Source organism: Aythya marila (genome assembly GCF_965140915.1).
Source record: "Aythya marila genome assembly, chromosome: 4".
Lineage (NCBI taxonomy): Eukaryota > Metazoa > Chordata > Aves > Anseriformes > Anatidae > Aythya > Aythya marila.
The window spans coordinates 41,137,094-41,148,907 of record NC_139045.1 but is presented as its reverse complement, the minus strand read 5'-3'; the positions used below and the strand labels follow the sequence as shown (position 1 = coordinate 41,148,907).

At 43.6% G+C, this 11,814-nt stretch overlaps 1 protein-coding gene across 2 annotated transcripts in view; it reads left to right on the top strand.

Annotated features, from left to right (window-relative positions):
• Positions 1 to 2,742: 2,742 nt before the first annotated feature.
• LARP1B (La ribonucleoprotein 1B) overlaps positions 2,743 to 11,814 on the top strand; it is a 33,629-nt gene continuing 24,557 nt past the window's right edge. The window contains exons 1-2 of one of the 2 annotated variants that reach the window (XM_082759704.1): positions 2,743 to 3,219; positions 10,689 to 10,750. In XM_082759704.1, coding sequence (XP_082615830.1) covers positions 2,949 to 3,219; positions 10,689 to 10,750 — 333 coding nt within the window. In that variant the 5' untranslated portion in view covers positions 2,743 to 2,948. The remainder of the gene's footprint in view (positions 3,220 to 10,688; positions 10,751 to 11,814) is intronic. The other variant, XM_082759703.1, reaches the window with a different exon arrangement.

Below are 11,814 nucleotides of genomic sequence, written 5' to 3'. Positions count from 1 at the left end.
CAGTGGCTTCACTGAGCTAGAATTTCCCAGGCTTACTTATACTTACTTATACCTCTACTTCAGAGGGTAAAAAAATCAGTCTAACGTTTTCCTGCTTGCTGCTGTATTTCAGAGTAGGGTGTGTTGTCTTACAACAAGCTCAGAGCATATTGTAGAATAGTCCAGCAGGAATTGTTGATGGCTATTCTATCTGTGTGGGAGGAAGGCCATGTTAGGCTTTTGGAGTGTTGCTGTAGGGAGAAAAGGAGTTTATTTCATCATCTGTAGCAGTCTGCCATACAGATGGGAATATCTCACATGAATTGAAAGGCTGCTTTGAACAGATAGCTGTAAATGTTACTGGCATGTGCATCTTTGAGTCTTGGTGTTGTTTATATACAAAGAAAAAAAAAGCCTCAGAAAATTGTTGTGGCTCGCTCTCTGGAACTGGAGCAGCCAATGTAACAGAAGCCTGCCGGTTGTACCCAGCAACCAAGATGCAATCAATTTTATTGCAGTTATTTCTGTCTGAAAAGCAAAGGCTCTGGTAACCCTTCTGCATACTAAGATTGACAACACATGAGTAGGAAAAATGCAGTGGGCTTTGCCTCTGAAAGGTTCTGGGCAGAGTGAAAGTTAGGTCTGGTGTGTTATCAACGAGTGACACAGTTATTTTTTTTTTTTTTTTTTTTAAGTGTCTGCACATTTCTTTCCTGGCACCTCTGCTGATCATGGTCTTGAGTGGACTGTGTCTAACGATTGTCAGGTGGAGCTTTTTGTAATGTTTTTCCCATGTCCAAAAATACCCCCCTGAATTGTGACCACTCAGCTTTTCTTTTAGTGAGGATAGATCATTTGTGTCGTGTTAATCTTAAGTCAACTACATCTTCACATTGCAAAAAGGCACAATTGCATGAAGTAATGGTCTTGCTGCTTTCCTTACTGGCACGTCATATAAATGCATATAGATACTCTTTAGATAGTTTTATTATAAAGTGATGATCTTTGAACTGATATTTTTACTTAGTAGCTGCTAACACTTTGAGGCAGTAAATATTTTTCATGTATATTTTTAATTGTTTCTGTCGTGTGTCACTTTTTTTTTTTTTAATGTTGATCGTAATTACAGTTGGTTGGGCAGGGAAGTTTCTTTATCTTAAAGTGTCAGGTTCTGTGTCAGCTTGGCTGTAATGATAAGTTATACAGTATTGAAAGAAGGTTTGTACAGTCCGTGGGCATGTAATTCCTCATGCACAAGTGTTACATGAGTAAAATGCTGTTATATTATGCTATAATGTTATGCAACTCTGTAATTTGCAGTGTTTGCTGAAGTGCTCGGATGCTTCTATGTGACAGAAAGCATAGCCTTTAAAGCATGAAATTGGTATTCTTGGTTTTGTGCAGGGTAAAGGAGCCTCTCTTACAAAGAATAAATGTTTGAAATAGTGTGCTCTTCAAGGAAAAACTGCCCCAGGTTTTGGCAAGGAAGTCTGACTTAGAGTGCTAAAAAGTAACAAGAGGGATGGTAACAACTAGACCAAGAGGTAGGGGTGAGTCTTAGGCAACTTGCAAGGTTCTTCACAGACTTTTGTATACTTACATACAATTAAGTATACAGCAAGTCCTCTTTTACCACAGAGTTAGCAAAAAAAGTACTTGCAAACTCCTGTCAAGCTGCCATGTTACTGGCCGCCTTTACTCATATAGTTGATTCTTAATCACTTTCCTGCTTTTTCCCTGGTCTTTTCAGATCCCTGTACTGCAGTGTCGGGGTGTTCCTAAAGTCCTGGCTGGCCTACAGTCCTGCTGCCTTCTCTTCTAGCCCTGGTGTGAGGAAAAGAAAACAGGATGGGTAATGCCCTTCTCGCCACTGACTAGGTAGGGCCTCTGCACGTTCACACCACTCTAACAACTCTTCATTGCCTCTGCATACCCTCTGAGTTCAGAACACCGAATAACAGATGGGGACAGTGTTTTGAGCAGATAACATGACTGAGAACACCTGTTTTCAGGAGCGTAGGTGTAGGGGGGTGTAAGCAGTGCCCTTCTTTTTTCCTGAGCAAAACTTCATTAAGCATTCTTGCCTTGCTTCAAGTACGTTGTTGTTGTGACATGCTGATGGTGTGTCCTCAACTCGTGCATTTATTGCACCTGAATCAATGCAGTTCTTAGTGGTGGAGAAGAATGCTTCTAAGAGCCCGAAAACTTGCTTTAATCTTAGTCATGCTACCTTTTTTCTTGGTGTAAATTAAAAAAGGAAGAAAGAGTAATTTGTCATCACCTGTTGTACAAGAAGTGCTTAGAAGCAGTTGTCATTTTTTTGTTCTGTTTATGGATCTCCCTTATTACCAGTATTTTAGCTTAATAGCCTTAGTTATTGTGGATTGTCTAAACTCTGTCCAGTGTCGTTAAAGCAGAGAATAGCGTGTTTTGAGAAAATCAAGCTCGCCGACACCAAACCCCGGGTATTTTTAGGGCCACTGCTTCACAACCTCCCCGCCACGTTTTACACAAGCGTCTTTAGCCACGTGCTGAGGTGACCGTGGCGCTGTGAGGGAGGTTTGTGGTGGCGGTGCCCCGGCCGCGCTCTGCCCCCTCAGCGCCTGGCGGGGCCGGGCCGGGCCGGGCCGGGCCGCGTTGTTCCGAGCTGGGGGGGGCCAACGGGCGCTGTGAGGTCACGGCGCCCCGCCCCTTCCTCCCGCGTCCCCCCCCCGCGGCGGGGCCGGCAGCGCTCCGCCCGCCCGCCCGCTGCTGCCCCGCGGGTGCCGGCGGCGGGGGGCGGTCGCCCCGTGCGCGGAGCGGAGCGGAGCGGAGCGGGGCCGAGGGCGCGGGGCGGGGATCGCAGCACGGAGGCGGAGCCGGGCGGCGGCCAGGGGCGGGCAGGGGCCGGCTCCCCCGCCTCGGCTTCCCCGCGGCTGCCCCGCAGCCTTCCCCCGCGGGCCGCCCCCCGCAGCCGGGCCGGGCAGGGCATGGCCGCCGCGCACGTCTCCGCCGCGCCCGCCCAGCGCCGCGGCTGGGGAGCACGGAGCCGGCCCGGCCCCGCGGAGAGCGAGCGCGGGGAGGCCGCGGAGCAGAGCGGCGACTGGCGGCAGCCCGAGCCCGAGCCGGAGGCGGCCGAGAGGCGGCGGGCGGCGGCGGTGGAAGCCCCGGCGCCCAAGGAGAACGCGTGGACGAGGCGCAGGGCGGCGCGGGACGGCGGGGACACGGACACGGCCGAGACCGCCGGGCTGCGGGACCCAGGTGCGGCGCCCTGCGAGCGGGGGGGCGGCCCCGGGGCCCTGCTCGCCTGCCCCGGCTGCTGCTCGCCCGGCAGGGCCGGGCCGGGCCGGGAGGGAGGGAGCGAGCGGTTGCCGCAGGCCGCGGGGCGGGCAACGGGCAGCTGCCGAGCGGCGGCCCCGTGCGGCCGGGCTGGCTCCTGGGAGCTCTGCGGGGTCCTGCGGGCTCCCTCGCCTTGCGCGCTTTGGTTCTGTGCTTCCTCTGGGTGTTTTTTCTCTACCGTGCAGCCCCTCTGTTGGGTCCGCCGCTGGGTTTCGCTTTTCACGCGGTGCGGGTTGCGGAGGCTCGGCGCGGCAGCACATGGAGGGACTTTGCCGGCGCTGAGGATTCAAAGCGCTTATGCGGAGCGAGGGTAGCCAGGGTGTAATTTTCTGGTGGCCTTTAATCACCGCCACATGTGAGGTAAAGCTGCTTGAGAGGCTCCGTACCGACTAAGTAAGCAGATTGCAGACCTGACTTGAAATTGCCGGGCTCTGTGCTTAGGCCACTGCAGCGTTCCTCGAAGTTAGCAGCTTCTTGGAGTATTGTTCTTGGCTAGAAGCAAGCCGGCAACCTCAAAACCCATACTTCAGCATGTGTTTCCCGAGAATCTCGGTCTCTGCACTTGCTCCTGAAGGCACCTGACAAACCTTCCTGTGTTCCGACAGTCGCTTTTATCCTTAAATTAACCGTGTGCTTCCTTCACAAAGACAAGTATGGCCTTTTATGGTTTCAAGTATGCAGATCATGCAAGCAGACAAAAGGGTTCTCCAGACCACAGGTTCTTTATTTAGCCGAAGATCAAACCTTTTGGCAACACGTACAGTCACCTTTATCATCTTGACTGTTTTGTTTGTGTGTACTGACGCGCTCATAAATACCGACTTACGCGTAGCTTCTACAATCCAGCTTGCCGGGCAGCAGCTTGCAGTCTTGTCCATACATGAAAGAGAGCTTGTCACTCCTTTGGGTTGCTGGGGCAGTAACAATAATAATACACCAGAAGCTTTTTTTGTTATATTAACACCTTGTGGTCCTGCTCAGGCCTCAGCTGAAGACGCTGCTTTTTCTGCAGAGTTTACTACCCAATTTAAGACAAAACACAAAAATAATTATTGAAGAAAGAAGAAGGGAGCAGCAGTGAGTTTATATGCTGTGTACACTATATGCTTATTTTCAGAGAGATTTAATTAGTTTTCAAGTGTACAAAAGTTGTGCTTGCTGTTTATGAAATTAACACCTAATTGAGCAGTTGCACTGGAATACATTTTTCAGTGGCAAGTGTATAATTTAGCAAATTTAGGAGTGGCTGTTGGTTGTAAAGGTGCTGGTAATGGCATTGGTGAAAAAGACACATGGAGCTGTACATTTTGGTTCAGCCAAATGTTCGTTCCTCAGGGGAGAATAAGCAGCCGATCTGTCCTGGCTGTTGGAGGGCAGGAATGACCACGTGCCTCCACCTCCAGCAGGAGACGTATTTTCAAGCAACTAATTGCACGTTGGCAAAGCAAAATCAGTCGCGTTAGGCCCTTATGAACGTAGTAGTATGGAAATTAGTCATGTGAAATAATAAGTAGATGAGCAGAAATACTACTGGGATGGAATGTAAAACTGTCCATAAAGGGGGTAATAAAATGGGAAAGAATCTCACATCAAAGTAGCGACCGAATCCTGTTCGACTTGTTGATCTTGGCTTAATTTGTTGAAACTTTACTGACACATGCAAGCGCAGTGTGCTTGGTGATAGCTGCGCTCCTGGGAAGGTCGCTTCCCGTCAGTCCCCTTCAGACTGCCGATACGCTGCGACAGCCACCTGTACCAGGGCAGAGCTGCCTCTTCCTTGTGACACCAGCTGCTAAAGTCACCTGAAAGCAAAAAGTATTGGTAAAAGCTTAAAGTCCTTCCTCACCGAAAGAATTCTGTCCAAGCATTGTTACTGCCACCTTTTATTTTTTGGTCTCGGCTATGTAAGTAGGTTTTGATAACGTCACAGCAAACCAAACACCTCGTGTAAACATACTTGATTTTTTTTTTTATGGTGAGTTTGTTGACACGGTTCTGTGTTTTGGGTTAAGCCCTTTATTAAACTCCTAAACAGAGTAATTTCAGAATTACACGGCTGCTTCCACCAGTCTCCATTTAATTCATGGAGAAAGTCTGGTAGCAGCATGCAATTGCTAGTGAAATTAATAGGCTTCTGTCTTATCCTGGAGACCTTGAACACAGGCAGCTAGCTTCAGCAATGGCTGTCAGATGATTAAAGGCAGCCCTTGCAGCCTGCCTTCCTTCCCCACCTTCCCCTGTATGCTGAGCTTCGTATATTTCTCTGAGTCTTCACTTCTTCAAGTTGAAACTTGACAATGAAGAGAGGAATGGTTGCGAGGAAGGAGTCCTATGTAATCTTGTAGATAATCATTTTTTTACAAGGTAACAAGATAAGTTGTGTTTTAAATGGAGCCAGGGAAATATGTCCCTACCAAAGCCCTGTAACAACCCACAATTATTCCTGTTTTCCTCGTCTTCCCTTTGAGTCTTGTTTTACCTCAGCCAGCCCTCAGAGCTGGCCTTTGGCAGAAGTCAGTTACCTTTCCTTCATGCGTGTCCGGTATGGAGTTGGTGAAATAATTTCACTCAAAAGTTCTTCCACCTCTTTGATGAAATGCCGCCCTTTCAAGGGCGCCCTTTGCAAGCAGGACCCCAAAGGACAAGTTCTTTAGCCTTCATGTGATTTGTGTAGCTGATGTTAGCCTCTAATGAGGCATTAGACAATTATTCAAAAATGGGTCGTGAAACTTATGAAAGTATTTCATGAAGCAAAATACATACCTGTGGTTTTGAGCAGTGAAAGTAGCTGTGGTTCCCAGTGTGCTCTGATGCAGCCAGTCAAAGTAGCCGCATGTTCCAGTCTCTTACATTGTGCTCAGTTTGGCCTTCCTCACTGCGCTGATTTCGGGACATCAGAGAGCACCCTTCGTCTGGATGGGATTTTGGTTCCAGAAGTTCAGTGTGGTGCTGTTGAGTAACTGGATTTGCTTCACTCTATTAATAAATGGGTTGTAAAAGCACAGTTTAGTGGAGGTGTACTGTATTATTAGGAATAACGAGTTTAAAATTTTGATTAGTAAATTGGTAAATGATTGGTAAATTGGTAAATGATCTGGTTATCAAATTTTTGGTGTATCTAATGCAGGCACATTGGTAGTTGTCAGGAATTCCCTGTGTGTTTGTTTAGTAACTTTTTTATTATTTTAAAAATTGTAAAAAGGCACAACTTTGACTGCTGTCCCAAGCCTGAAGGGATTAAAGGCGTTCTCTTTCCAAATGGGCTGTCTGTTTTTATAGACCTATAGCAGTGTACAGAACACAGAATATGGAAGTTTGTATGGAAGATTTTCTGGTTGCTGAAGTGGAAATCTGTTAGGAGAGAGAAACACATCTGGCTGCCCAGAGTCCCAGACGTGACCCTGGCTTGCTGTGCTCTAGCACGTGCTCCTTTTTGACCACAAAACCTTTTGTAGAAATTGAGCCACAGGTTGCAGCTTTCTATGAAGAAGCTACGAACAAAATAGGATTAGAAGCAAAGCACAAGAAAAATAAAGAGTGTAATGATTAATCAGTCATGTGTTGGGGACTTTTTTTTTCCTATTGATTGTTCAGTGCTTGTTCCATTGGAAAAGTTTCTTATTATAAACATGTGGAAGCCTGCTGCTGAAATAGTTCACTACCTTGGTTAGTTGTTCAAATTGTGCAAAGAAGTCAACTATTGTAGGAAAGGATGTTAGCATAGGTTACTTTTTTTTTTTTATTTCTCATAAATCCATGCTCTAGATTTAAACTGTCCTGTACTCCAAGGGATTGTGTTGTCATATTTGCAAGACTGTAATATTTGTTTGTTAAATTAACAGATTGAAGCCTAGCTACCTTGTCTATAAACCGGAATACAACTGGGTGGAAAATGTTCTACAACTTCAACAAACAAGTTCCACTCAAATTTTGAAGAGCCATTCTGCTTCTTGATTGCACCACCTCACCCGCCTCCTGAAGGTTTTCTGGTGTTTATGATAGGGTGTTCCTTTGCTGAGGAGAATGCACGTGCTAAGTAAAAGTAACACTTGAAAGTTGTCTAGAAATCACAAAACATGTTTGTATCAAAATTGGGATGTGTTGTACCTTTTATTATAGGAGGCATCACTTTCAGAAAAAGTTGGCAGTATCTTCCCTGTTCTCCCATCAGAAAAAAAAAAAATCTGACTGGTTATTTCCAGAACTTGAAAACATCCGTTTTGAAATGAAGTATTGAATGGAGTACTCTGAAGCAGTATTACTGAAAAAGTAATTTGTCTTGTGCTGGGCAGGACTTTGGTGATGCATCGTTATGTGCAAACTTTGCTTCTCCATCTCTGCACAGCATTCAGTCCCACCTTCCCGTTTCTGCTGCTTGAGGATTGCTGCCTTTTTGGTGGTTCCTAGATTCATCTTTCATTTTTAATAGCTGCATAATAACTGAAATACTGCGGTTGGCATGTTTGCATATCCATGTCTTTTTGCAGAAAATATCTTGTGTTAGGGTGTGGTGTGTTAAGAGACTTGGAAGAACCACTATGAGAAAATGGCTTTGAAAGGTGATTTCGGTTTTCGTGTGTATGGCATCTTCACTGGAGTTCAGTGATTGAAGGGTGATCACAAGCAATTAAACTTGCTCATCCTTGATTTTTTGTTTTGTTTTGTTTTCTTTTCCCCCACCCCTTCAAAGTTCAGCTAAAACCCAGCAAGTGAAGTAGTTGAAGACAGCTGAATCCTTTCATCAGCACAGCTTGCTCTTCCTGAGCTAGTTACCTTGTCTCCTATGACCGAATAAACCATTTAGATACAGTTAGGCTGCAGCTAACAGCAAGTGAAATAGTTTATTTACAGGGGCTTGTTGGATTGTGCTGTGGCAATAAGCTGAAGATCCTGTTTCTGCTATTCAGCACTGCTATGTGATGCTGAAACCGAAGGCCGGGCTAATGTTAGGCATGGAGCTTTTATTTAAGTGCACTCTAGAGTAAGGTTTGCCTGCACAGTGGCTGTAGTCTCTGTCATAACAAACTTTATCAGGGAGGAAACCTTTAAATGATGTGGTGTTTTATTCTTTTAGTCTCACCCTTCTTCCCTCTGACCCCTTATCTCCCCTTTCGTACTTCGCACTAAAATCCAACTCCCACGTGACAAGCGCCAGAAAGCCAGTCAGGAAAGGTCAGTTAATCTTGGATTTGAACATGACTCTTACGGAAGGCCAGAAACTTTGAGGAGCTGCTTGTTAGGGAAGTCTGGCGTGTGGCGGGATCAGTGCTCGGAAAGGGCACTGTCAGCCTGACGGTGTTGTTGCTTCATAGTAATTTTCTTTTCACTGAGCGTGCAAATGCATCTTGTAAGTCTTAGGTTACTACATCCTTGACTTAGATAAGAGAGATTATTGAAAAACAAGTTGGGTCTCATTCTGCTTGGTTCAGATAGCCTCTGCTGCTGTCTGGAATAATATCTCCTGACTAAGATAGCGCATTGATGTTGAGTTGTCTTTTTTAATTCCTTGCTACACCCTCGTGACACACAGAGTAGAAGTTCTGGCAGAGCAGTCCTTCAGTAGCAATTTAAGTAAAACTGCTGTGAGATGGAAAAAGAGCTTCAGGAAGGTAATCGAACAGTAGAGAGAGAAATTTCCATGATGCTCCATGACTACAGCTGTTTTGCCTTATTTTATAGTGGCACTTAGTTTACTAGTGAGTGATAAGTTAGAGTTAGGATGATACAGTCACTGTGTGTCCAGAAAACTGGAAGCTCTCCATCTAAAGTCAGTTGAGATTGGAAAACAAGCAAGAAGCATTTGGGGGAATTGTTTTGTCTCTGTTTTGAAAAGCAAATCTTTAGGGGTCCATTTGGTGTGGGGAAACTGCCAGTGACAAATGGGGCAAAACTCTCCCATTGATCAGGGTGCTGCGATACGCTGGATTCAGGTGAGTTGTACCTAGCTGTAGTAACAGAGTTGAGAGTGCCGCATGGAGCAGACGTGAACTTGTGTTTATAGGACTCACGGCATATTCCAGGAAGAGGACTGAGCGAGTTTTCAGAGTCACTGTGGGGCATGAGGGTGGGGTTCCCAGTGTGAAGCTGCGATAAGGAAGATGAGTGAAGTCGCTGGATGCGAGAGAGATAAGGGTTAAGGAGGTGATGGTATCTTCCTATGAAATAATAATCCCCTAGCGATTTCAGTCATGCTCAGTGTTACAAGCTTGGCTTTTGGTAAAAGACTGAATAAGACTTTTCAAGGAAAGGATGTAACCACTTCTCTATTGGAAAATGTGCCTAGTTCTGTTCTTACTGTCGTGGGAGAAACTGAACGGTGGTTTCATCTGTCTGAATTAATCTCCCAAGAAAAGTTACTTGAGAAAAGTTACCGTTTTTTCCCTGAATTCCCAGCAAAAGTTGGAACATAATTAAATGGGTAGAAAAATAAGAAAACTGGATTTGCATACAGAATGGAAAATTGCACATGCATTAAAGGATATAGTGCATTTAGACTTTTTTTTTGCAAATGTAACTCACTGGCCCTAGCTAATTAGGCCCAGTAGTGTTGATATGTGTGTGAGAGAGTTCTTAGCAAGCATTAAGTTAAATCCTTATGGATACTACAGGTTGAATTAAAGGCAGCTCTGTTCAGGAGGAGAATCACTATTATGAAGTTTAGGTCTTGGCTCAGGAAGGTTCTGAAAATGTGCAAGTATAAACTTTCTTGCAATTGCTTGTATTTTGTTGTAAACAGTTCTCGTAGCTTGTGGAATCTAAGCATTAAAATGTATTATCTTTAATGTATTTTTATAGTCTTTTTTTTTTTTTTTTTTTTTTTTTACCATTTTTCCTTTTAATGTTTTCCATTCCTTTGACTTGATTATGAGCAATATGGCTAAATTCTTTAGCATTTGCCTGTTTGCTAATAAATGGAAATTGCTAAGAATTCGTCAATACGTAATTGCTTCTAGATTTTTTCATGCTCACATAATGGTAGATTTCATAAATGAATCGTGTTCTAAATTTACCCTCTAATAGGGTATTTTTTTATGTTTTGGGCATCACTTTCTTTGCTAATACTTAGGTTAAAATAACAGTGTTTTGAGACAATCTTGGCATTATAGTTCAAGAAATGCTTAAATACTGTGCTACACTATATTCTATACACATGTTTTTCAGGATTAGTTACACTTCTGAGTGTGAGTTTTTCAATGTCATGTACTATTTTATGGAAATATTCTTGCAATAATTATGTTCATGAATGATCATTGGCTTCAATACCAAAACCACCAAGAAAAAAAAATAAAAGTTCGTTTAGCATACCAGGTATTTGCAAGCTGTTAAGGTATGCTGTATGCTTTTAAGTGCAACCTAATTCTTCACCTGAAAATATTTTTCTTCCTTTTCAGAACTAGAAAATTCCACGAAAGTTATAAAGGCAGCAAAACCCAGGACAAGGAAATACAGCAAGGTGTGTATTTGGCAGAAGAACGTTTAGCTTTGAGTTATTGGACTGGTTGTTTTAGAAGTTGCAGTTAATCTAACCTGTTTATCTTAACTGGCATTTAGTTCTGCTGATAATATGGTAGGAAAATGAAATAATTTCAGAGAAGTATTTCTGGTTGTAAATATTCACTGTGATAAATGGCTGTTATTACTTAAAAAAAAAAAAAAAAAAAAAAAGGCAAGGTGTTTTGAAGTTACAACCATAAGTGTTATGTTCTGCCTTGGTTAATTTTGAAGACAGAGTAAAGTCAGAAAAGGACAGGAAATTTAAAATTAGAAGGAAAGCTGAAGTGGTACATATTCAAGGGGATACAGAAAGGCACTCTTGTTTTAGAAAAAAAAGTGATGGGATTATATGAAATGGAAGTGCCTTCAGTGAAACAACACCACTTGAGCACAAGAGATGATAGGTTGGTATCAGAAATCCTATCTGTGTATTATGCTTTATGGTCTGTTACAAATTCATTGTAACGGGAGACATTGAACCCTTCTACTGAAAAAATAAGAAAAAATACAGTTACGCTTTCTTAGACTGTGAAAACACAGTGTTCAAAGGTCTTCCAAAAGCTAAAAAGCTTGTAAAGTGGTAGATGCCTTTAAATTGTGTAGGGAGGTGTGTATAAGACAACATTTAATCTGAACATTGTTTTCTGTGTACTTAAGTCTTAATCTCTGTTAGTTTGTTTTAATAATAGAATGAAGAAAGCTTTGCTTGCTGGGCATCTGTATTTGGCCATGCCCACTTAATACATTCTTAATGAAGGCATTTGTTAGACAGTTGTTAGTACAAGATAGGTAAGATGTGTTGTACCGTGATCTGAATGTAACTGCAATGATTGGTTGTTTCTACAGTTGAACATACTCTGTTTTAAAAAGCTGCTTGTTTTCTGCTGTATTTCTCAATTTTTTAAGAATTGCTGTTTCTGGCAATTTTGTTCAAAGGTGTAGTCTTGCCATCTGAGTTATGACAGACATCTTCCATGTGTTAAATAGGAATAAATTGAAGAAGTAGTATAACCTGTGTATTGT